The 26,827-nt window shown below is 43.1% G+C and overlaps 1 protein-coding gene across 1 annotated transcript in view; it reads right to left on the minus strand.

Moving 5' to 3' along the window:
• Window positions 1-26,827, minus strand: part of ITPK1 (inositol-tetrakisphosphate 1-kinase) — a 155,819-nt gene that overhangs the window by 6,284 nt on the left and 122,708 nt on the right. Inside the window, exons 5-9 of the mRNA XM_086613839.1 lie at window positions 11,742-11,840; window positions 9,831-9,871; window positions 4,910-5,075; window positions 2,648-2,715; window positions 1,036-1,198 (exon numbers count right to left, since the gene is read on the minus strand). Coding sequence (XP_086469965.1) covers window positions 1,036-1,198; window positions 2,648-2,715; window positions 4,910-5,075; window positions 9,831-9,871; window positions 11,742-11,840 — 537 coding nt within the window. The remainder of the gene's footprint in view (window positions 1-1,035; window positions 1,199-2,647; window positions 2,716-4,909; window positions 5,076-9,830; window positions 9,872-11,741; window positions 11,841-26,827) is intronic.

Below are 26,827 nucleotides of genomic sequence, written 5' to 3' on the forward strand. Positions count from 1 at the left end.
GAAGCCAGTCACTGTGGAGATAGACAGGCAAGGCACTGTAGGGCAGTAGTGGAACTGAGGACCTGGCCTGAAAGATTAAGAAGACTGGAGGCTCAGGGCAAGGCTTCTAGATGTAAAGATACCTCAGCCATACTGAAAACTCAAAGTCTTCAACGACAGGTTAAAAGAAGTTTAACAAAGTTTAAAGAATACATCAAATGAGATGATATAATTCTTTTCCTGTTAGGCTACTGAATTTAGTGTGAGTGACAGACCATTATTGTCTCCCATCATACACGCTTAAAACTACTTTTAACAATTCCAGTGGTCAAGGGGCTTGTTTAGGTGTTTCCAAGATATATGTTGCCCTAAAAAACGTGGAGAACAAATTTACCCATTTTCACATGCTATATTCTATTGTTTTACTTCAGGATCAATTTAAGGGAACCTACAAGGATATTTAACCCTTTACAGCAACTTCTGTGCACCTACAATTTATAGAAATTTAAATTTATCTTCTTCAGATTCCCAATGCTGTTGCTTTTGCACACAAAATGTCTTTTCATGGGGGTTCAATTTGCACAGGAAGAGATTTTTCAAGGGAACAGTTTGCTGCTTCCACCCCCTCAACACTTTTAATGGCACAGAGTCTGGAAAAATAAGAAATTTTAAAAGGCTCTCCTAAAATATAATTTATTATTCTTCTTTTCATCTTCAGAATGAGGGACAGGCCTAGAAAGGCCAGGTCCCAGCACACAGTCCCATGCTTCAGTTCCTGGGCATCCCTTTGCAGGGAAGGGTATGACAGCCATGTTACAGTTGGCCACTAAATTTGAACATATCTCCTAAGAGCTAGTATTTCAGGAGCACATTCCATTTCTAGATTAGGGTTCTGCCCTTCCCAGATTAAAGAGTATCTGATTTCAGAACAAATTGGCTGTTGCTTCCCTGTCCCCCCATCTGGGAAGCAATGATGTGAGACACCAGCAGTAAAACTTCACACTAAGCACGCACCGCACAGTTTCCACAAAGCATTAGTGGAAAGGCCTTTCTCACCTGGGAATGCATTTATATCAATGACGGCATGCTGCCCAGTCTGATTGTTAATGATGATATCAATTCCAAAGAGGGAAACTCCCAGAGCTTGCCGCAGCGCCTTAGAGATTTCCCGGATGACGTCGTCATTTGGCCGCTCAAATACTCCTTCGATTTTATCCAGCTATAGTGGAAAAAGACACATTACTAAGGAACTTCAAAACAGTCTTTTTAGTGAAAAGATTAATTTTCAGAGGTTTCCAGGTGCATATCCACCACATCTAATTGCAGAGACCTGGTGGCATGAAACAGAGAAAGACACCAAAGAGAAATTGCTTTCATAATTCAGAATGCTACCTATATTTGAAGTTCACCTGCTCTAAAGCATCTAGTTCTTCCTCTTCATACTAGTGCAGCTCCTCCAGAGACACAGCAGTACAGGAATGAATGGAGAATCAGTCTCACTATTTTAAGTAATAGATCTACACCTTAAAAAGCCAAAAACAGCTGGCTGCAAATATTCTGGATATCATCCTGCTATTTCGATGTCGATTAAGGCTATGTTAAAGGACTGGTAAGCCAGACTCCTGATGTTTCATTTGAGCCTGATATCTTCAGGGCAGAGGCCAATTCAAAAAGGATAGCTTTTATGTGGGTATTCATGTAGAAGTTATTATACAAACATTTATTACGCCAAAAACCTCAGAGTATTTATGAATGGAAGACGTAATTTTTTTCAGTTTTTAATCAACAGGTTATGCCGTAGAAGTATGCTGTTATGTCTACAGAAGTGTGTATGGAGAACGTATGTGCGTGAGATCATGAGACGGCAGATAAACCACAGGAGCATGTACTCTGAAAGTAAATTTAGCCATAAAAGGATTTATGACTAGCACAATTACAGCTTCAATATTTAGCATGCTCATCGGCGTTGCACACAAATTTAGTCATTGCTGACTATGAAACTACTCCCCAGTAGAGCTTGTGAAACGGAAAAGAATCTGGAGACTCAGAGATTGAAAGGACCCAGTCCTGTAAAGTGACTTTCACAGCAGCTGAGTGTCTGTGAACTTCCTAGTTTTCATATGCGCAAAGCTTATTAAGAGGACTGGTAATGCAAGCATGAAACTGTGCAACATGCTGGCACTGCTGGACTTGGAAGACACCCAGAAACGGTCCCATGGTCACAGCTCGGGTGTGCTCGCACCACACACAGCTACTGGCCCTCTGTGGCCCTGCCCAACGCAATTTCTCTGCTTGAATTTTCACCGTGGGTCTTTCCTCACAGAACTGAGTCCTAGAAGGATGATTTATGCTTATTAAGCTCTCTGGACAGGAAAAGGCCAGGTATTTGCATTCGAACCTCCTTCTTCCCTTTGCCTAGATTAGCTCTGGGGATTTTAAGCCTGGCAAGCAGCACAGCCCTGCTGCATGAGTGCTTCCTCACCGGGGCTTGGTAAGGAAAACCAGAGGGACACACAGTCATGCTGGTTCGTTGTACCAAACAGACCTCAGCCTGCAACACAGAAGCAGACAACTTGTGAAGGAGAGTCGCTAGCTACCAACGCTTCAGTAAGAAAGGACTAGATAGTTTTCCAGCTGTGCTAGAGGGAAAAAGACCAAGTGTACTTACTGCTGTTAAGACAGATGAGGATTCCGGCTTTGAAACATTGTGGCTGTTGAAAAATATTGATTCTCTGTCTGGAATTAAAAGCAGGTTGTAAATAAACTTTATACCAGATTTTAATTTCCACAGGATTAGTGCAAGGAACAGTAGATGGCACTGCAGCCCCAGGAATGTCGTCTTGACCCCTACTCGACAGTCCCCCACCACCCACCTCACGGGCCTGGCACTTGGTTGCCTGCACAGGCAGGAACCCACGGCCGGCTGACCCACGGCTGGGTGACCCATGGTTTTCAGACCTCGGACCACAGATAGATAGAAATGCACAGGGCTAATAGAAACCAGTTTCCTTTCCTTCACTAAAGTCAATTAACTAAGTTCAGTAAGATAACGATGTTAATTTCTACTGATTTGCCATACTCAAAGTGACAGTTCCAATGGGAAGGCATGTGACAGGAGGGAGAAGATGCATTCACATCCCTTTGAACCTGCAGCAGGCACTGTCACCATCAAGGAAAGCAGTAAATTTCATGGTCAGGACCTGTCCTTCCTTTGGAGGTACCACAGAAATGCAGGAGGCACCCTGAGGTGACAGAAGCCACTAACATACCGCAGTGGAAACCACGGGGAGAACTGTACCAGCACCTCCCATCCCGCTCCCTCTGTGCTGGAGGCTTTACTGGCAGGGAGAAATCCACCACCACAAGTCTCCCCTTGGGATTCCTACCACAGTAGACTGATGGCATCGTACAAACAACCCACATGGGAACACCTGGACTGAAGTCTCAGCACACAGGTGGCACCAGCAATAGAGTATTTCTGCTATGCTGGTCTCTCTGAGTGCACATTTAAGAGGAGTCACAGGGTCACATACAATAAAGATGGGGGAGCTGTGAAAAGCAAACCCTAATCCACTCTGCAGTCTGACATCACCATATACTCTTCTTGACTTTTCTCCCATTTAGAAAGGCCCTGTACCTTCAAACAGTCAGCTCCTGGAGTGCCTCACAGCTGCCAGATCTGCTTAATCGTCAGATCTGCCTAGTCAGGTGCCTGTAGCATGGCCTCTGAAACTCTCCTGATGAGGGCAAGAAAGCCAGACGCTTATCTTAATCTGTCCACAAAACTTATTTTTATGTGGGCTTGCAGACAACTTTCAAGTGTTACACAACAGATGAGACAAAACTGCTAGGGCGTTTTTAGAAAGATGCCTTAAGATGTTCCCTTCCAGCAAAAGTACAGACCAACTGTCCTAATAGTTTATATGAACACAGATTCTGGCCTACTTAATTTGATCAGGACATAGAGCAGACCTAAATGTAAATACAGGCATACATACCTACAGACAAGGACTTTTACCAGGATTCTACTACATGTACACTAACAAAATATGTGTATGTGTGAAGAACGCAATGGTGAACACACACGGACATACTAAGATCAGCACAAACCACTAAGAAAAGTGACAAGAAACTGGCACTTGTTAGTTCATCTCCTGTAGTTTGATACCTTCTCCTCTCCCATCCTCACCTCCTGGATTTGTCCAGTTGCAGACAAACCATGCCTGCCAATTCCTTCTTGCTTCTGAAGGCTCACTGAATGCAGTTCTCAGGAAACTTATTTTTCCATAAAGGAAATTTTAGTAATCTTTAATGAAAACCCTTCAAGTGCTTCTGTCTAGTAACGTATAGGAGGATTACTGTCCTCACTGACAAATCCACTCATCCCTCCCCCCAACACAGCTGGTATCTATAAACCAAAGGACACTTTTCGCCGAGGTTTAAAACGTTGGGCCTGACATGAACAGAGAAGCTCGTTTACAGGAGAGCACAAGTGATCTTTAATTTAAACACACATACATAATCAAGGTAAAAATAGGGAGAGGAAGTCCTGAAATGATGGAATCCAGGAAATTCTCTCCAAAGCACATTTATAAACAAACTCCGGAACAAATGACACATGGACTTATAGTGAAATTAGAGAATTAGAAAACTCTCCCTCTTCCCCTTTCCACATGACATAAAACACTGTTTCTAACAGGTAAGACTCAGGTTACCCTTGCATAAATATTTATATACGAATGTAATTCGTACGTATTCCAGAGCAGATGAGTTATCTCCCTTCCTATTGAAATAATACAATAGAGGAAACATGGTATGTAAGAACCAGCTGCCTTCACTTCAGCAGCCTTTTCAAAGATATTTTTCTTTTCAGTTGTTTGCTGCCAAGGCTCTGAGAACTGACATTTCCTTTTAAATTAGCGCAACGTACCTGAGATTCCTGCTGAGAAGTTCTTTAAAGATGGTCTTTTCACCACCGTGTAGGATTCCCCAACCACGAAGACTTTATACAGCACGGCATTGTGATTGATGAAGCTCTGAATGACGCAAGGTGGGCGGACAGCTTTCAGGCCCTCCTGGTTGAAGATGATCGCCATCTGGAAACATGCACACACAGTTGTGCACAATTTCAGCAATTTCATGCTTACCCACCATCTGACCAGCAGCGAGGGGGAACATCTACTGGAGGATGTATATTGACCATGTGTGAATTTCTTCTCAGCGGCTACTCCTATTTCGTTATGTTTCATTTCACTGACACACAGCTCTCCAAACACTACTGGCAGTGCAGTTCATTTTCAATCAACATTTTCTTCTCAGCTCTTTGCAATCTCATTTACTGTTTTTAGTTGGGAAGCTACTGCAACTGCAGGTATAACAAAAGGGTAAAACGTTTGACCAACACAGACGACAAAGTTTGTCTTTCGTACCAGCGAGTATCATGAGAACAACTGAAGGAACTGCTCTACATGTACTAACTGTAAGAGTTCTTCCCCACAGCTCTATTTCCTGTGGTTCGGTTAAGTTCAGTTGCAAGGGCCTAAGCACCAGGGTTTCGCCCACACCATCAGAGAGCTTTTTTCAGACTCTAGTAGTTCTTACTGCTAGCAAATGCCAGTCTAATTATTTCCTTGGCTTGGTTTCACCCCATTACTCTAAACTGATAGTCCTCCTGAAGGGACTGGAACAAATACGCCAAAAAGGAAGGCATTTTTAGGGCCTGAATGATTCCAGCTGCTTCAAACAGCATGGAAGCAATGCTGGTAGATGCAGAGAAGTACTTTGATGAGCCAATATATATTCAGAACATGCTATGCTGCTCTTTCCATTGATCCCTCCTTACCATGTTTACATGCATATATAATTATCATAACTGCAGTGCCCCATTTTGCAGGTTTGTTGTTGGGAGTATGGATGCTGCCATGGCTCCTATGCAGAACCAGCAGCGAGCACCATGCTGGCACAGGTGATGAAACTACTTTGTACCAGTGTGCCCCTACACAGCAGTGAGGATAAACTTAGGTTTGCTCTCCATCCTCAAAGCCCTGAAAAAGCTATGCTCTAGTTATCTGAATATTGACCTCTCTCCAGTACTCCAGCGATGCTGGCTCTTGTTATCCATGGTGGCAGAAGGGCATGTTGGTAGTCAGGTGAATATGAGTAGGACTGTCCAAGGTCAGAGAACCTGACATATGTTTTACCTTCCTTTCCACTGGGTAAAACTCCCTCCCATAGAGAGAGAGGCTTTGGTTAGAGCACCTTTCCCCTCTGAAGAGCCTTGAAGACAACAGCTAACCATCCAAGTCTTGAGCCTGTCGCCTACCTCAGTCAGTGCAGGATGCACAACACTTGCCAGAAGAGTTCCTAAGTTCTGAAACACAAGTTTTTTCTTATGCCTGTTCATATTTTCTTACTGGTCTGCTTGGGCCGAGTGTTTTACTCAGGATGCAAGACAGTCCAGAGACGCTAAGAGAATTCCTGTGGGTCACACAATGACTCCACAGTAACATACAGAATAAAATTGGAGCTTCCTGCCTCAGCATGGTGCAGATGAGTTATACTGCTTGCTCACTCTTTCCATATGTTTCCTGTCAGTTTTCGTGCTTTCTGAGATTAGCTGTGTCTTAGGGAAGTCAGGGTCACTGGAAGGATTTTACAAAGAAACTTCATCACTTTGTGCTCTTTCTCATGTATTATACATGATCAGCTGCTCATTTGATGTATGCTGTACTTTCAGACTGAATTTTTGTGAACATCTTAGTTTGTTCCTGTAATAAAAATAGTAAATATCATAGGTTTTGTTGTTAAAGTCACAGCCATGGTAAACGATGTAGTGATTATATATTCATAGTTAAAAGTCTGAGGACATTTTTGTCCTTATTCCTCTCTATCTGGTAGAACACATTAGATCACATAATTGTCTGCATACATGCCCAATGACTCGGTAGATTAACATTTTCTGACTTCAAGTCAAAGCGTGCATTCAATATCTACTTGCAGTTGACATTCTATTACACCAGATGCTATCTATCTGACAGCATAGAGTGAATTTGTGAGTGGTAACAACCTGTGCAAGAAACCTACTCTAACCAGCAGAATCGTCCATCAAGATGATTCACAGCAACAACATCAACATTCCTCATTTGTCTCTCACTGGTGGCAAGAAACACTGCTCTCTTCCCCTTCCTGTGCAGACTGTTGGCATTACAGTACCTACAACATCATACTGGCCAGAACCGTGCTGTTCCTATAGTGTTCTTTTCAAACATTGGTTAATTAATCCCCACAAACCATTCCTTCATAAGATAAGCAGGTACTTTTCATTGTATTTGAGAAGTGTGGAAACCCAGAAAGTTTATCTTCTCGGCACTGAACTGACCCAGGCTACTGGTAACCACGTGAAACTTCTCTTCTGCAAAGCTCCCTGCCAACAGCCCCATGGACTACCACACAACCCATATAACTCCCATGGTGTTGCGTTACGCTGGCTCGCTGCAATGTCTCATGATTTTTAGCATGCATGAATACAGCTCCAAGAATTTGCTTGCAGGGTGCACTTGCTCTTTGTCATCTAGCACAGACCTGCTGTGTCTGGCAGTAACATGGGAACAATACTTTATATCATAATTTCCAAATCACATTCCTCATTATAAATGCAGAGCTCTTTTGAAGGCAAACCAAAACGTTTGGCACCAGTAATTTTTACTGACAATGTCCTTAAGGAATTCAGTCCCAAAAAACACAGTGATTCTCTGCCTTTTCATTCCTGTCTGCTCAACACTTAGAAAAAGAGTTTGATTCTGGACACATTTCTTCAGGTTATGGGTCTCAGTGATGTCTCACAGCAGCTTTACCAAAGGTCAGTTTTGTTCTGACCTGCTGGTAGCCGGGGAGGGACAACTTTCAGGCATCATCTCTGTTCAAGCCTAACAAATGCTGCTGGCAAAGTGGGGTTCAAGTGCTCAGCTGGCCAACGTGACTTCTAGTACAGAGGCCATGTAGAACTGTGGGACACTGCAAGAAGACTAACAGCACCTTGGCTTAACTAGCTCCTATTTCCACAGGAAAATGCAGAGTCTGCCAGCCTTGGCTGGCACCGACCCAAACTCAAGCCTGCACCTTCAGCTATCCCTGTTAGCCAGTACTTGAACTTTCTGAATAGTCATCTTATGAAGAAAAGCAGGTTTCAGGTCAGGTTGCATTCTAGTTACAGTGTCAGCTCTTCAGAAGGAATATCTCTACAGAAAATGAAGTGATTTATCAAAAGTCAAAGAAGGGGTTATTAATATAACAGGTAACAATTTCTTGCTTCTAGACCTATGCTCCACCTTTTAGACAGCCTGTACTGCAAGCAGAGTATTTTTTCTATGCTTCCCTTGCCACTATTGACCATAAAATAGCAATTACAAGACAGTTCCTCTCAGATCATAAATACACTTTTGGATCGCTCCTGAGAACTCAGCGACTCCAAAAGTGACTACTACTACTAACTATTTGAAGTACCACGCAAGACTTCAGGCTTTTTTCCAGGGGTCCTCCTAGGCTCTAGTCATAAGTTCCTGTGATAAAGTGCAGCCTACAACTGTATTTCAGCCTGATTTTTGCTCAGAAAACAGAATTCCGTCAGGAGGCTGAGGTACATCTGCATTGTATGAAAGAACAGCAAAGAAAGATTCACCAGGGAAGCGAAGTCCAAGGCTGACTGGACAAGCACTGTAAGGTTCATGCATTTCAGGCTGCAGTTGCAGAGGAACCTTCTACAGAACAATCAACAAGGAAGCTGAAGTCTTAAATGAATTCACAACCCAGTCCCCAAGTGTTCACAGGAATGACAGCAAAAATTTATAGTGGCTGCTCTGGCAAACTAACAGCACTGTCTGTCATGCTCGTAAAATGATTCAGGCTAAGGCCTGCGTGAAAAACCTAGCTGCATTTTTAAAAGGAAGTGGTGGTCATTCAAGATTTCAGCTGTAGGCATTCTGCTCATCTAGATTTATATTTTACTTCAGGCCCTTCACCTCTCAGAAACACTACAGCAACACACTGCACGTTTCAGAAGCAGCTGGGAAACCTGGACTGATAACCACGTTGTTAACAAAGGAAGCCAGGCATTGCGAGAGCCAGCAGTCAGGACTGGATTCTCAAAACTGAGCCACGGTAAGCAGGAAGGCCGGAAGAACAAATGGAAAAGAATTAAAACAGGACTCAGTTCGCCTAAATTTAGAGGAAGCTAGGCTCATAGGGAATGCACTCCTTCCAGAAATACACAACCATTTAAACTGCAATTGCCTTACGGGAAGGAGAGAAAGCAGATAGTTTTACCAGTCCTGTTCTTCCCACGGCTCCCACAGTTATTGAAACTGAACATGCCTAGAAATTGTCTTTATTTGCTATTCTCTTCCCCTCAAGGAGAGAACCAGCTGGCCTTCACTCATAGTTCTCCTTCATCTGCAGCACAAAATCATTTCCCACCTGCATCCCATACATGCTGGAAGAGAAACATGGTGGGGTGGAAACATCATGTAGTGTGACCTCCCACCAAAGCAGAAGCTGAAGGAGATTCCTTGCAGACATAGCTGACTGGAGACCACAAACTGCTAAAAGCAACTAGATGACAGAAGCTAGAAACTGCTAGAAGGAACTTTCACATCAAGAGGTTAAAGTCATATTTAACCTAATTTCAGATCCATCTGAAAAAATAATGATGTAATTTAACACAAGGGAGAGGCAGAGGAAGGGAAGTTGTTTGGGCATAGCCTTCATTCTGCCTACTACAGGATCAGAAGGCACCAGCCAAACCACCCTGGGGGGACTGGAAACGGGATTAACACTGCAAAAGCTTTTTAACTCACCTCGTGAGAGTTGGTTCCATGGGCCACTCTGGTTTTACAAACTGGGTAAATAAAAAGGAAAAAAACAATGCACCACTGAAACAGGACACACAAAACCCTTATAAATCCGTTCCCACCCACACGTGCAAACACTGGAGTTCACCAGACCAAGGCATTGACTGCACCAGATACCAGTGACAGCCTCTGCTTGAACAGTGCTCTCAATCACTGCAAAGCTTGACTTGCCCCAAGCTGTACTCTCTCAACTCCTCCCTGTAACTAAGGTGCAAGCAGAGGTCATTGTTAGACTGGACAGAGGTGCGTCAGATCAGCTAAGAAGTTAGTACCAGTAGTGGTATTGCCATCCTGCCTACTCAGAGGGCATCTTCATAAGTATGTGATTTTGCCTGAGGCTGGAACTACTGTACAGGTACCACAAAACACCACTGTCCTGAAAACAAGGGAACTGTGACACAGTGGAAATCAACTTCTTTTCCTACCTCCCTGTTTTTAGGTAAGGGAAGGAAACCAAATAGGGTGAATCAAACTAAGATACAACATATTTTTTGCAGGCAACCATAGAGGAGGACAAAAAAGGGAAAAAGAGCCCAGTAGTTCTCCTTTCTCCTTCATATTCCTTATCTGCTCTGTATATCCTGATTCTCACCTCCATCCTAAAAACACTAAGAGGAAAGAAACAACATGCTCCTGCTATTATGAAACCAGAGAAGAGCTGAAGACCCTGGGACCCACACAATAACTAGAGCTGATGTTATTTATATGTTAAGCAGACGAGATGAAAGCTTTCAAGTAGTGAGGGGTGGATAGAACAAGACTTCTTTGGGGATTGTTGGAAGAGTTGAATTGCCAGGCAAGAGGACAGGCAGCTATGAAAGGCAGATTACCTGCACTAGCGTCCAAAATAAGTTGGTAACTTGAAATTTTGGAAAGTCACATATGATGTTTCACAGGCACATGCTCCAGAGAATAAGAGCATTTAAAAAAAAAAAAAAAAAAAGAGAGAGAGGAGACAGAAAAAGCACTCACTCCTACAATACCATGTTATATTAATTTTCAATGTTATTTTTTAATTTCATCCCCATTTAGAGGGGTTGATTCAGCCCTTCTGAATATATGGGCTATGCTGCTGACTACTGAGCACTGGCCAGCCTAAATCGAGAAGACAATGTTCATGGATGAGGAAGGAGGGTCAAAGCCATTCAGCTGGCTTTAAATTATTGCTTCACAATCTAGCTTCAGGAGACTTGCCTCATTTGGGAGAGCAATAGCAGGAAGGGAAAAACATGCTTTTTCCACATGATTTTAACTCTGAACTTTACAGATGAGGCAAGCACCAAGGGAACAAATACCGATTAACCAATTCTGCTCACTCTATACTGCAAGAAATCAAATAAGGGAACAAATTAAACCACATAGCAGCTGTTTGAGGCTGTGGGCCCTTGAAGCCTGTTATCTATGGTAATTTTTATACTCTTTCTTCTATTCTGTAAGATTACATTTGTAGCCTGGACCAGGGAAAGGGAGGGATGAAAAAAACAGGGCAGTCAGCAAGGCAGTGATTTTCTCAAGAAAAATAATGAACGCAGCTGTCAGGAGAAGCTTCTTATACAAGTTCAGGGCAAGAGGCTAACTTTGTTAGAACTATTAGCATTTCCCAGGAAGGCATGTTTACTGTAGCGAGGTGTTTAAAGTAAGGAACATCAATAAAAGGCAAAGTAAAAGCTGATAGGGAGGGGTTTTATTCCACATTCCAAGCAGACTGCTTCAGAGCATTTGTTTCAGGAAGGTTTTAACAACTCTGACACTTTGGCAATGAAACCCACACTCCTACAGTGCTGGCTACGTCTTAGGGGGTGCATGTGCAATATTCAGAACCTACTAGAAGCACCAAGGAAAAGCCTATGTACATACTGAATGGGAACGCCAGTCCATTCTTCTCTATAAGCTGCAAGGTATCTTCTCCACAGGCACTTGTCAGCTCCATAAAGGGCGGTGAACAGATCCTCTCATCTGCAAGATAAAACAAAAAGACTCAAATGGAGATGAGGGGTTTAGCTTCTCAGATGTATTGTTACCAGCTCTCTCCATATTAACTGCTTCTTGGTAGTCAGCTTTACTTTAACAGTTGATATTAAAGCACTGGAAAGATTATCAGCCAGGCCTGAATTTGGGTTTCTGGAAACATTTCAGAAGATGAAAGGCCCAATTTTCAGGTAATCTAAATGGAAATACAAAGCCCATATTTTCACAGTTAGGCAGCAAAAACAATCATCTGTTTAGGAATATGTAGCTGCACAAGACTTGGCCAGTGAGGTGAAAAGCAGTCAGGCTCTCAGTACTTAACGTTATGCCTTCAGGCATAATTTTCTAAAGCATTTTACAAAAACCTGAATGGTCAGCAAGTGTGGCTGCAGAAGGCAGTCTCACAAAGCCAACATTACTGTAGGGCCCCTCAGGTGGCAGATTCCAGTGCGGATTCACTTCAGCCAAGGTGCCAGCTGTATAATATGCCCCACTGTCTACTGAGACCTCTCTGCCATGAAAGCAGTGCTCATTTGGTCTGGCAATGCCAGTCAGAGCACCACTGAGACACCTTGGCAAGACTGCTCAGTGGACTTCGGTTAAAGAGGGAAAAAAAAAAAAGGAAACCATGGTAAAATTTAACCAAGCAGGGTCTGCTCCAGGGTATTTCTGCTGATGTTGTGCTTGTTCACATGGGGTTGTGGGAAGGCTGGAGTCAAAACCCAGCTCTCCTAGTGACTCACTGGGTTGAATTGCTCTAGGATTCACATCCTGTTCCCTGTGGGAGAACTTTGATTCCTCTAAGAATGTAGCAGGAAAGAGAGAAAGCACTGTAGGACTCAAAGGACTTGAGCATAAATCTCCACCGCTCAAGAGAGCTGGGTTGCAATTTAAAGTGCAAAGAGAACCTTGGCTTCAGCCATGGCTCTGAGACAGGTCAGCAGGCCCAAAGACTTTCAGACAAAAGCTGTGCACACATTAACAAAGTCAAAGAAAGAATATCACCCAAGTAAGAGCAACTATCCAAGTTAACCCCGCAGTGAGCACAGTCTTAAAAGTACTGCCTCCATGGAGTTTCAGCTATCCCCAGGTTAACTTTGAAGTCACAAATGAGTAATAACTCAAGTTAGCTGCATGGTACTGAACTGCAATTCAGAACGAGTCTGCCAAAATTCACTTCTAAGACTTATTTCAAGAGAAACAGCATGACACCTTCTTCCAAGAAGCAACTGGAGATCAGCACAAATGCTGGGACTACCTGGCAAACTCAAGTCACAGGTTTCTATCAAGCAGCCACTTATTTTGAAAACAAGCAAAATGTGACTCTTACTGCCACCCACATCTATCCCAGTGAGCACAGAGAATCCCAGCAGGTGGAGGCTACACTGTGTAGATGGTGCAGAAACTGAAAAGTACATGTAAACCAAAACCCCAGCAAAACAAATTATATACTCTGAAAGCGTCATGCATCCAGAAACCACTTTATAAGCATTGTTTAGACTAATGCTTTTCACTTCATTATAAGTATACATTTATGTATGCTCCCTCACACAGAAGAGGAAATTGAATCACTGAAAATAACAGAGAGGCAAAACTCTCTATATTTTGGTATACATATCTCAATATATGCTTCAATGCTTCCAAGAATATCTGAAAACTCCGGCCATTAGCAATACTGTTGCTACAAGAAGTTTTCTGCGAAAAGGCTATTTTCATACATCCTAAAAGGAGAAGAAAGATTGATGCTTTGAGGTCAACCTCTACAAAGCTAAACAAAACATCCCAGACTTCAAAGCTCTCAGTTCGCTGCTATGAAAACAGAAAGCGGCATCCAAAAGTGACAGGTACTGCAATATTTACAAGCCTTTGCCAGAGTGAAAGTTCCTTAGTTGGATGAATTTAAGGAATCAGATTTAGTTTACAGATACTTGGGAACAACTTTGGCTTGGCAGCTCTCCCACCCATATGCTTAAGGCTCACAAATAACTTTGCCTTCAGAGTGCAGATGGAGATGGACGTTTGGTTCCATCTCACTTCTCTCTGTTTCTCTCCCATGCAAACAGGAATGGGAGACAAGGAGGATTCAGCGTTCCTGCCATTTACATGACACTTGCATGGGGCGATGAAGGAAGCAGCAAACAGTAATTTCTTTGACTTTGTACTTAGCAAAGACCACCTGGATCAACAAAAATTAGCAGAGAAGACTCTTAGCATCTCAAAGTGCTCCCGCTGACTTTGCACAGCGCTGGCATTTTCTCCACCACGAACACAATTCTAGCCCACTGAAGCCTCTAAAACAGACCATTAATTCACAGCCAGACCTGAGGACAAACAAACCCTCACTCAACACAAAATTTCAGTATGGCCTACAGCTAGAAAATTACTGCTCTGAGTTTAATTGTATATGCTGCAATTCTGAAGGTAGCTGTAGGTTTTATAAAAAAGTCCTCCAGCTGCCAGTGATGATCCTCTCCTCCTTCCCAGGGTGGCAAACACATGCTGAAGCTTTCTCTCACCACCAAGCTCCTGCTACCAGAGTGACAGCAGTCTCAGCGCACCTTCTCTGTGCTGAAGTCCAGGACGGACCTAAGTCAATGGCTAAGGGTCAATCTCAATACTGTTTTACATCAGTGTGGACTACACTATACAATCCACGAAGTGCAAATGAACACCCAGTGGCACATTGGGCCGTCCTCTCTCCTCCTGCCAAGGTAAGCTGCTTTAGCAGGATCTTACTGAATTGTGGTCAGGCGCTGGATCCTTGGCCACTGTCACTGCTTCTTTGCAAACCAGTAGTGACAGGTGACCATGGGAAACCACTGCCAAAAAGGACAACAATAAATATACGAACAAATAAACATAACAGTCTAAAGGTGAGTCTGGCCCCACTGCTGACCCTTCATACTGACACTACAGCCTAACCTTCCAGTCTAAAACCAAGCAACATTCTCGTTTGCACCAGAAAGCCCCAGTAAGGATGAAGGACAGTCGGAGCACTATTGAAGTATGAGGGCACAGCTATGGCATGCCTCCCATGGAGCTGCATTAGCCATGCACCGCTAGCAGAAGTGACTCTGTATGTGTGTTGGGACACAGAGCTGATACAAGCAGAACCCACGCAAAGAGCAGATGCTGTCACTCTTCTACCACCCGTACTCAGCTCTGAGCTGTGTGTCGAGATGCCACTGACTTGGAAGAGACTTCTAAAACAGCAAGTTTGGAAAAGACTCTGCCTCATCTTCCATCCTTGACTACATACAAGAGCCCTTAGTTCCCAAGAGATTATTACAAATGTAATTTCTATGCTTTCCACTTTGGATCTGAAACTAAAACTCAGGCACTTCCTCCCTCCCTTTGGGCACACACATTGGATCACACGATAAACAGATAACCATAATTATTAACCCTAACTTCATGAAGCTTTTACTGAACCGAAGGTATCAGCAGGAAATATCTCTCCGTAAGTCAAAGGACAGCTGTGATACAAGAGGTGTACATTTTTATAGGGCACACTTAGGGAGTGGTATTTCTTTCTTTTTCTAAGTGCCTGGTAGTTTCTCAAAGACCTGCCTTTGAAATATGGCCAGGACTCCAGGTGGACCATGTCAGGTCCAGAACTGCCAACTTAATGGCAACAAGGAAAGACTCTTCAGATCAGGAGAGGGTTCAGGTCTCACTTCAGACAAGTACCAAAAGTATCTGTAGCATTTTTGTTGTTAGAAACAACATATCATAATTAAATTTAAAAGTCAAAATGCCGTCACTGTGTTCCTCCCTTATCTTCGTCCTAATTTTTATTGTATGCCTTGGCACAAACTTCGTGGTGTCTGCTTTCTGTATTTTCTTTAAATTATTCTCCCATTTCTTCAAGATTATCTGATCTCAAAAGGACCTCCCTCTATTCTCTTTTTACTTTCTGCATTTTTTTCTCACCTCCATCCCCATTTCTTCTCTATGCTGCTCTTTTTTCAACTGTCATTTCTGTTCTTCCACTGCTTTATCCCTCCATCACCTTTGCATGTAGATCACGGCCGGGATTACGCTCGCTGCAAATGCAGGGGAAGCAGAGGACCTCTGAAGACAGCGGAGAAGCTGCACTAACAAGTCATGGGTGACGGGCAGCAATTGCCTCCCTCTGTGCAGCATTGAGGCAGTCAGCCCTGCCACTTCTGGGGTGAGCTTTGTCAGAGCACTGCTCCATTCCCATGGAGCAACAACGTTACTATGAAGGTGGAAAACATGCCAGTTTACAGCATGAGTAACACAGCTAACCAACAAAAGAGAGGTGAAAGAGTACTCAAACCAGGGTGTTGCTGCCGAGGACAGTATTCTGGATGAAGTTCAACAATATTAACAGGAGCAATGGGATGGGAAGATGGGGAAGATGCAGACTGAATACCGGGTGGGGAAAAAACGTTTTCTAGCAGTGAGAATCGGTGGAAATCTTTATGCTTGGGACTTGCTTTAGTAAGAAACGCTGAGCAGTGCTCTACTTAGGGCCTGTACACCACTGGTGGCCTGCAGACAGACTGCCAAACAGTTACAGGATACCCAAATGCCCAAAAGGAAGAAGGCACAAGGAATCCAACACTGAAAGCACACTCCCATACAGCAAGTAGGCAAAATCAATAGAGGAAAAATAAGAGTAATATACAGCTGTTCCCAGCTGAACCAAATCTTTTGTGACAGTAAACGGAAACCACTGGGACAGGGCTGTACAAGACAGTCCCTGGGTAGTTTTCAGTGAGGGCAGGTGGTCCTCACCACTGTAATAGGTACTGACACAGAGGGCTGCTCTGGATCACTGTGGGGAAAAAATAAACCATTAAGAACAGAAGAACCATAAAATAGTTTCCTCTTCAGATTTCTTTGGTCTTTACGATTTTGGAGAGATAAGACAACAAATAATAAATCACAGACCCAATGCTTTGCATTCATAGATGAACAAACTTGCATCTCTTTATCTTCAAAAGCTGTGTCTAGGAAAAAAAACTGAGAAGGCCACTGTCTATTAAGCTTCAGATCTTGAGATTAAGAAGAACAGCAGACAGGCTGAAGAATGAGTATTTATTCCCAGCACCAACAACCTCTTGCTATGAGACCATGACCAAATCACCAAACATGTGTTATCTCTACATTCCCATTTGCAAAGCGGGGACAAGGCTTTGCCTTCCCTTGGCAAGGTGGGGCTTTATGGAGCTGGAAAATGACTTTTTGATGCTACTGGGGTCATTACAAGAGCTGAACAAATCACCTGTTTGATGCTTCAGTCTGAGCATCCACAACCAAAATCCTGAGAGTGTTACTGGAAAAACATAAAACAAAGGGTGTGTTTACTCAAGAATATCCTATCTTCTGACCAGGCTCAGTACTATCTCGTTAGCAGCATCTTCTCCATTTACACACAGAAGGTAACAGGGGCACCAAATGAAGGGCATGCTGAGGAGAATGGAAAGGTAAAAGAAGTTGGTACAGCGAATTTCTGGTACAGGTGGAACAAGGATGCAGTTTGTCAAAGGAGCACAAGGCCTAGAGTCCCCTGGGTGTGCAATAGACTTGCCCCAAAGCACATAAGCATGTGATTCCCTAATTCCACTCAGCAATTACAAATAGTGCACAGCTTGTGCCTGAGTTGCTCTCCATAGCTGGAAAGGTTGCCAGGATTATTTCGGAAGAAACAGAGTACACGACCTCCATATCGCACAATGTTCTATGCAGAGAACTGACAAAGCTGCTCCTGAAAGTGTTGATCTCTGCTGTAAACACCCATTAAGATAAGGAGAAAAACATCCGTGTCAAAATCATGACCGGCTCAGGTCAGTCATCATCCAATGCCCATGAAGCAAATGTTAAGTCTTAAACTATCTGAAAGATTTACAGCAGATCATATCAAACTATAAACTTCCTACTTTGTTGAGAAAAGCAACTTCTTAATAGAATAGTTGGCTCTATGATTTGAAAACACTTAAGCCTCTTTAAAAATAAATATATTTTCAGTAAACTTCTTCCACCAGCTTGCACTGCTGCACTCTGCTCCTGGGGCGACAGAGAGGATGCACAGCCAGGGCAACGTCTTTTTCTCCTAATACAGTAACAGGAGGAAATCTGAACTTCCAGCTCACCCCTACCTCCTAAGATCATTTTCAACCAAAAAAAACAACCAATCATACAGAGAAGCTGGCTGGTTCTTTTTTTAGCATGCAGCTGAACCTTATCTTGAAGGCATCTTAATTTAAATCACTACATGACTGAGTTTTTTTGCCCTTCAGAATCCCTTCAATCACTGTAAACTTAGGAAAGCTTTGGACTGTCACTTCTGCTAAGGTCAAAAGTTGGTACGTCAAGGAGCCAGCCAAGATAAGGCAACCCACAACTTCACAGCAGCCCAGTCTCTACCATCTGGAAGAACCCCTTCCTCACTCCTTCCTCTAGTAGATGATTTTTCAGTTGAAGCTTCATAAACCCCACAATTTTATTCATAAACCCCACAACTTTACAGAGTGTTCAATCAGGTTTATTCTAGCACTTGCGAGCGGTATTAAAAATACTCTCAAGTTGTTCTCCCTTCCCCTCAGACATGTGCACCAGGAGTATTAGCAGAACAGATTTAGTTCAAATGTATGTGGATCTGTACTCACTGCTGAAAAATCAACCCATAACTGAATAACCATGGGTTTGCATCTTACTTTTAAGTCTGTGGGGGGAAAATCCCAGTTCTTATGATAAAGCAGCTACATTTGGAGACCATTTGGCAGCACATTCCAAAGACACAAGAGGGCAGAGCAGACTCAGCTTTGAGGGCACAATTTTAACCTCACCTTTGCTGGACATACAAGGAATTGTGCACTGAATACTTATGTTAAATGGAACATCTGCAGAGCAACAGTCTTCAATTCTAATAAAGTAGTGATTTTGAAGCATCTGGGCAGCGAGTGAGAAAATATCACAATTGAATATAAATAAAAAACTATTCAAAAAATTGTCAAGAACTCGCCATCTCCATGCAAATTAGGAGTGCTAATTATGGAGTTTGAATATGAAGAATTCAGCTTAGATTGGAGAGAAATGATAAAAGATACTGAAGAAATAAAGGAGAAAGTCAAAGCAAAGCCAATCTGACGGAGTTTCTTCCCCAAGTTGAACTCTTCTTCAGAGTCAGCCATTTCACAAAGCTACGTCTGTACAGGATCCTCCCTAACCTTTTAGATCTAGACTTTCATCTTATGCTTACTTTCCTCAGCTAGCAGGATGCTCCCTTCTAATTCCCAAGAAAGGAATTCACCTCATCTCTTGGGTGCTGTGGTTCAAAGAGGCAGGTTTTGCAAACAAGCGCTCAGCTTACTCGTGAGGATGGAGCCTCACCGGTACCTGGCAGTAGAGGAGTACAGCTACAGACATGCCTTCAGTTAAAACAGACCTGTGGTGAAACACACTCATTTACACAGCCCAATAAAGCAAGCTCACCACAATGTAAGAAGTTAAAAGGTGAAAGATTATCTCATTCAGGATACAGAGTAAAGTCTGGGAGATGTGTGTTCATCATCAAATAGTCTCATTTTTCAATAGGCAAGAGCAGTTACCCACCACCTTGCAAACACAATGGACAGGAAGCTTTGTAGTTGAACTTAAAATAATAAGCACAACTCCAATTATTAAAACACATGAATTTAGGTGTTTGAAAAATGCAGCATTTTGGTGATGTTTGTACACTCATTGTACACAAAAACTAAGGCCTATTTCCTGCAGTTTGACAGGATCATCCAAGAGACTGGACCATCTACCAACCTCAGCTCATCCTCCTTCACTGTTTTTCAGGTTTCTCAGTAGCATTGCATGCAAAGGCTCTTAAGGAGGCACTCTGGCACACCTAACTCCAGGAAAAGGACACAAATGGACCGACTTTCCAGGAGAAGGAAATAAACCTTCTGGTACTTCTTAGAGTTTGTGTAAAGAAGAATCTTAGGCAAAACTCTCTGATAAGTAACGATGAAGGGTGGAGAAAACCTGCTAGAATGGCTTTTGTCAAAACTGTAACATTTATTCCTTAGAGCATTGAAGCTGCACCAAAACTTGAGGAATCATTTTACAGGTTGGAGTGTTTCCAACATTACGGAAGAATGAAAGCCACCTTCCTTGTCAAGGAAGAAAACGAAAGGATTTATTCGGCAAGCTCAAAGAAGACTTTATCTGCATTTTTACCCCCATAACGTCCCACTCAGAACGCTGGCATTGAAAGTATTGATATCTGTGAAACTGCAAAGGCATTTCCAGAAGACAGACAATGCAAAATCTGCCCTGCGTGTCTGTTCTGTAATAAAATGCAAACATCAGGTTCAGTGTGAATACCTGAATCCCAATTAAAGCCAACTCAACTGCTTCTAAACAGTAATCTCTATCTGCTGTTTCATATGCTTACCCATATATGTTGGATATAGGAACGATAGTTAGCATTGCCATTCTGAAGCAACAGAAGTCTCTGATTTTAGTACTCTTACTAACATGGACTACCCTAGAATGATACCACAAAACGACAAATGAGTCTCAGAACCAAGAGTCAGTGTCCAAATACGATTCCTTCCTCTGAAATACAAAAGGTATTTAATGGTCCAAATGCGGCTTACTTCATGTTTCCTCTTCCAAACACTGAGCTAAGAACCTACTTAGACTAATACAGAACAATTTCCAAGGTAAATTCCCATCAGCAAACTACACATCTCCAGGACAGGAGCTGGTAGGATGTTGGTTTGCATCTCACTGGCCTAGACAGTGGGTGAGAGCAACGGACAGTGGTCTGTACTTCCCCTGCTTGAAATTGGCCAGGGAGCACCAGATTTGATGCAAATATATTGTTATACACTCGAAGGAAAGGTGTGAGCACCAGGGCCCTCATGTACTTGAACAGATAATGTAGCACCAAGGTTCCTCATAACCAAGTGATTTCTACGAGAAATTCACAGCAGAACACTAGTTTGCTCCATGCAGAGGGATGCTAATCATACCCAGGAATTTAAGGTGAGCCTTGAAGGCCCAATGCTGAACTCCTTACTGATGTTATTTGCGTGTAACTCTACTGACTTAAGTGAGTTACTTCCTTTTGGTTGAAGAATCAGTCTCTCCGTGTCTTACACAGAGTACGCTGTCTAATAAAAAACACCGATGAGTACACTTATGGCAGAGGGTACAATGACAGACATGACACAGGCAGCTTTTTCTTGTCCGTGACAGAGTTCATTTGCAGATGATAGAGTACCCAGAAGAGTCGAGTCCACTGAAGCTCTTTATAGCTCTAATCTAAGAGGGTTGATGGCCCTTAACCAGATCAGTTTAACGAGCTTTTGGAAGCTAAATCCTCAGGAGACTACACAATGCATGTCCCACGCTTTCAGTAAATACCACTTCCAATCTATACATGCTGGGTCATAGGCAAAGCAGTAGCTCATAAGGAGTGCAAAACAGTAACAAAAGTCCCTCCAAGGTAGAGAGGCATATCAGGGACATGCTGGAAGGGGCTCTGACAGTATCAGCTGATACTTGGATCAAGCTTCCACTGCACATCGAGACAACTGCAGCAGCTGTGCCCCATCTCGAGCTAGGAAGAAGGCTTTTGGCTCCTGTTCCACACCATGTCACGGACGACATGGGAAACGTGAATAACTACCTGCCTTTTATTACTCTACCAGCTCACATGTATATGAACACCGTGAAATGCAAGAGATTACATGCAGATCTATGAAACACAGCGAGATCTTGGGATAACGCTGAATAATAGGAGAGGCATATCTCAGCTGCTGCACCGCTGATCCCTGTGGCTGAGCATCTCCAGTCAGCTATGCTGTGGGTCCACCTCTCTGCTGTGAGGTCAAATGGATTTTCCAAAGCCTTGGTGACTGTTGGTTTATAGTTGGAACACAACTATACAATAGCAATGCATTTCTTACCGCATCACAGATGAAACGTAAGAACACGGTATTTCATTAACAACGGTGGAAAGAACTGCTTAGCCTGAAACAAATATATGCTTAAAGGACAAAGAAACTTAATCAGAGACTTCAATATCAAACCAACAACATATGTAAATGATCATCGGTCCCAAGGTTACATGCAACATGTGGGAAACAAGAAGGTAATGCCCTGCTCTAACACTGTCTTTGCACAGGTTAGCAAGCTTCTCTAACACATGGAGAACTTCTACCTTCTACACTGCTCATCGTTCAGAGCTTGCTCTTTGTGGTGTGGAAGGAACACCACCAAACAAACAGATTTAATTTTTTAAGACACATTTTGTATTTTCAAATGAAGATCGTCAGGAAGACTTGTAGACAGTCCTGAAACAATTAGGAAAAATATAACTGTGAAACACTGGTTCTGGCCTTGAAGGATTCTGCTCTGCACTTGCTCATGATGGCTTAACTGGAGTACCGCACACCAACCAAGGCTGCTCCCCATTACAGGGACTGGTGTGATTTGATGATTTTTCCAAAGTGAGGTAGATATGGTCCACTCCGAAACCAACAAGAAGAAATGACTTCTGAGACAAAAAACCTATGTGTATTTTAAACACCAGGAAGAAAAAGACCAAAGACCTATCTACGTGGGAAAGCTTCGTTGGTGTATGTTTTTCTGTTATAATTATGTTAGTATAACTGTAGCAAAGGAATGCACACACACCACTTTGTTTACATTGGATTAGTTTCTTCCGTTAAAAAGTCTTCAGGCAGTCCTGTACATTTTTTTTTCCTAAACAACTGCAAAACAATCTGGGTAGATATTGCAGGGAATGGCATTTACACACCGGATTCCAGACAATCAAAACAGTGTGCAACACCTGTGAGAAGCTATTGGGAGGCAAGCACCAGCAGTCCTTACTCGCTACCCCAAAGCCCTGTTGTTTTAGGGAGCTGACACTATTTCCATGATGCTGACAGGCTGCCAGAAGGAAATCCTGTGCACCAGGATTCTGGCTGGCATCATGAAGAAAAAGTAGTGGCCGCTGAATTGGAAGGGGCATGTATCCAAGCTTGGTATTTCTGTTTGTGCCATCTGCTAAGATGCCAGCCCTCTGGCAGTATCCAGAACAAAGTGGGGTTTTTTTCTATAGTCTCTCGTGCTGTGAGGCTGGGTCTTTGGCCTCATCTTTGGTGCAATCAATGACCAAGTCCTTGGTTTGATGCTGGGCATGTCAAGAAGCTAGCAACACCCAGAAGCCTCTCCCTGAAAACCTCAACGCCTCAAAGCAGCAAGCCCAGCATTTCATCTCCTCCAGCAACACTTGGGTAGGAGGGAGATGGCAATAAAAAGGCAGTGGGAGAAAGGACAACTCCATCAGTGTGGTGTTCCTGACTTATGGGTCTGCACACAGGGCAGCACCAGGAGCCAGGCACCTTGCAACAGCTGCCTCCCGAGCATGGCTGTGGGCTCCCAGAGGCCGTGTGCCAATGGATAACCGTGACGGAAGGGGTAATTCAACTCACTTAACTCCAGTCAATCTATGTGAGCTGTCTGTGTACCAGCATAGTCAGTGGAAACAGGCACATCTGGATGGCGATTTACCTTATACATTCAACGGTGTAAGATGAATCACTGTTGGACATACCTACCTCTGCCCACTGATTGCAGAGAAACGTAGGCTCCTAGCACTGAATACGCAGGCAACTTTTAGCTAAATAGCGTCAGGTGCAACGAACTGCCCTTTGCTGCCAGACAATCACCTTCACAAGAATTGTTGCTGCATAGTAATCTTCCTGTTTTCCTGAAATGTGCATTCCTGCCTTGCAGGGAACAAAGCTGACCTGCAGACTCTGAATACAAAAAGTAATATGTGTCAATTTCTGGCTTCAGTTACTACGCTGACTCCTAATTCATGAACCTGCTACCATCTCCTGTCAAAGAAGCACAACAGCAAGGGTGGAAGAGATGTCCACATCCAGACACACCCTGAAGAAAAGCCAAGGAAAGACAGAGAGCTGGTGGCTGAGCACCTGCTCTTTTTACTGATGACGCAGCCTTGCCATCATCCTTGACTTTCGCCTTGCCACCTCCACTGTCATCTTGTCAAAAGCTTTCTCAAGGATAAACTCCTTCTGCGACATTTCTAAAACCAGGTCCTTCCTCAAGCCCCCTTTGCCAAAACTCACAAAGCTTACACAATCACTTTTTTTTCCTTTCCCTGGGTGGCTGAATCCTTTTACATCTCTCCTCATTAATCCATCTAACAAACTGAAAGTCGGAAAGAAATGTCTTATGAGACTTATAGACTTATACTAGTCTTCTCAATCAAATATATATGAAAAAGCCAAGTAACACCTCAAGAGGAAGAATATCATGAAGAAATTGAAGAAAACTGAGCTACAGCATAGCCACAGACTGGATCATTAAGACACTGAATGCTGAGTGGGTGCAGGGAGCTGCATAGGAAACCCTTTGAACTCCTGGTCAACTGTCCACAATTCCCCAAACGTACTCCTCCTACACCAAGAAATACAGAGGATGCAGACTCTAGAAGGTCAGACTATGTCATGTCCACTCCTTAGCTACTCAACACAAAGGAGGCTGGGAGCCCTATTAGCTTGTAATGAAATAACAAGGGTTTTCCCATTCACAACAGCCAGTGACAGGACGCATCACAGTGACTGAGAGATGGACCCTCTGGAAGATGCCTCGAGCCACACAGACATATCCATTTAGGAAGTATTTCTTCTCTGAAAGGGTTGTCAGCCACTGGAATAGGCTGTCCAGGGAGGTGGTTGAGTCCCCATCCCTGAACGTATTTAAGAAAAGGGTGGAAGAACTACTTAGGGATATGGTTTAATGGGGGATTAGGGACGGTTGGACTGGATGATCTTTAAGGTCTTTTCCAACCTAGACATCTATGAAATCTATGAAACACCACCATACTTTGCAGCTCAGAGTATCTGATCAGTGAAGAGGAAAGTTGCCCTTCTGTTCAGTGTTAACTCCCAGTTTTCACCAGATCCTTTCCCAAAGCAAAAGGAACATCCTGCAACTTCAGGAATTAAATAGCTGCAAAGACTTGGAGTACTTCATTTGCTCCTGCTGACTATCTTCCAACCCACTTTTTGGTGGGCGACAATGCCGCAAAGGTATGTCGAAATCCTATGCTCTACAGAGCATATGTCCTGCACAAAAGAATTGTTACTAACAGGATACGTAAAATCACAGGCTAAACTATATTCTTAATTTTGTTGTAATCAAAGAAGCATTAAAGTCAGAAGAACGCTGGGTTCATACCATACCAGTTGTAGGATCTGAACTCTGCTGTGTAGGTGGATTAGAAAGTTATGGAAAGAGCTAAATTCTTGGCTAATTTTCAAGGAGAGAAACATTGCGAAGCTCAACAAGCTAGACAGCTCTCAGCATGACCCATCATGGTTTGTATAAAACATCTTTGATTTAGTAGACATGCTATTTCCTTTTTGTCTGATCTATTTAATGACCTTTTTCCAGGCTTCGGGAATCTGGGTACTCATTTGCTTTCTGACAGACTGAAAATGCTGTAACAAAGTCAGGGCGACAGAAGACATTCACAGCCATAGCATTTCCAAAACAAGGAACATATCGGTAGGTCTTGAAAGCTAAATATTTCAAGGGCAATTAGTAGATTTCTGAGACATGCAGTCATGTCTTTCAGACAAAACTTTACTAATTTGCTTCCTAGTAGATGAAAAGAATTAGCTTGTATTTGCGACAATTAAAAAAACCCTACAGAATAAATACTAAGATTAAACTTTTCAACTAGCTAAACTGCAGACGAAAGAATGCTCATAGAAAATCCAGGCTTCTGTCACTGATGTACATTTCATTTATACAAACTTTTCAAATACACAAAGTTTCACATGCATCAAGATTCTTCCAGTATCCCTAGGCTATCATTTTACTGCCAGGGAAGCTGAAGCAGACCCTCAGTGATCTGACCAAAGCGACGCGTTTCAGCACAGGCTCCGGCTCAGGATGTACCGGCAATTCTCCCAAGCTTTCAAACAGCACTCCTCATTGGAGAGCTTTCTCTTCTTGTAGAGGCAGCGCTCATCACCACTCCATTTTACAGACAGTGAAAACAACAGAGAAAACCGTAGGACTCCCCAAGAGACAGTCTGCAGACAGGGGTGGAAAACGTCATCTTTTGTGTCTGACTTGGTCTGAACCAGGAACTTAACCAGTTCCTGGGTCTGTCCCAAGTCACCAGTCACTCACAATGCAACAGATGAACAATGTTTGTTGAGGCATTTAAATAGAAAGGAAAGACATACCGAAGCACAGAATTATAGTGGAAAGGTTTATAAAAATATGACCAGCACATAGAGTATGTGCGTTTTAGTTTATTCCAAGAACGTAGAACATGATCCTAATTAACGTTAGGATTTGCAAAGATACAGACACATGGCTCAAGCTTCATACGAGATTTCCTGATGTGTCTGGAAGCCCAAATCCTTGTCCGTTTGTTTGGTTTTAACTTTACGTTCTTGCATTGTTGCAATTACTAGAGATTGCTTTTTTGGCCTTTGTGGCCACGGATGGTTTCATGTAATTGTAACTGCGCCACCAGCACCATGTAGGCATCCAAACGTGCTCAGTTCTGTAGAGCCTCCCAAACACAAGGAGCTGCATGTCAGCACTCAAAGCACTTCAGAAACCAGCAGGACACGTGCTGCACAAACACATCAGTTCTCTGGGGCGGGGAGGCTGCTCTTCCTGACTTGAACTCATATTTGGAGAAGACGAGATTATGCAAACACAAGACTTCTGAGACCATGGATTTGCCCTGACAAGAACATTTTTGCTTTCCTTCCTCTTCCCTGAGGCCAGCACTGGCGCCATTTGTTTGCAGAAACCCAAGCGCCACGTGTTAAGCAGCGCTTTTCTAGGCAATTTTTTTCACGTTGCCAGAGAAAAGAGCAACAGAAGACCACTGTGGACAGCGTGCTGTAAAATTCAACACTGCTAAAAAGCAGGAGTGA

This window comes from Tauraco erythrolophus, chromosome 6, assembly GCF_009769465.1.
Source record: "Tauraco erythrolophus isolate bTauEry1 chromosome 6, bTauEry1.pri, whole genome shotgun sequence".
Taxonomy (NCBI): domain Eukaryota; kingdom Metazoa; phylum Chordata; class Aves; order Musophagiformes; family Musophagidae; genus Tauraco; species Tauraco erythrolophus.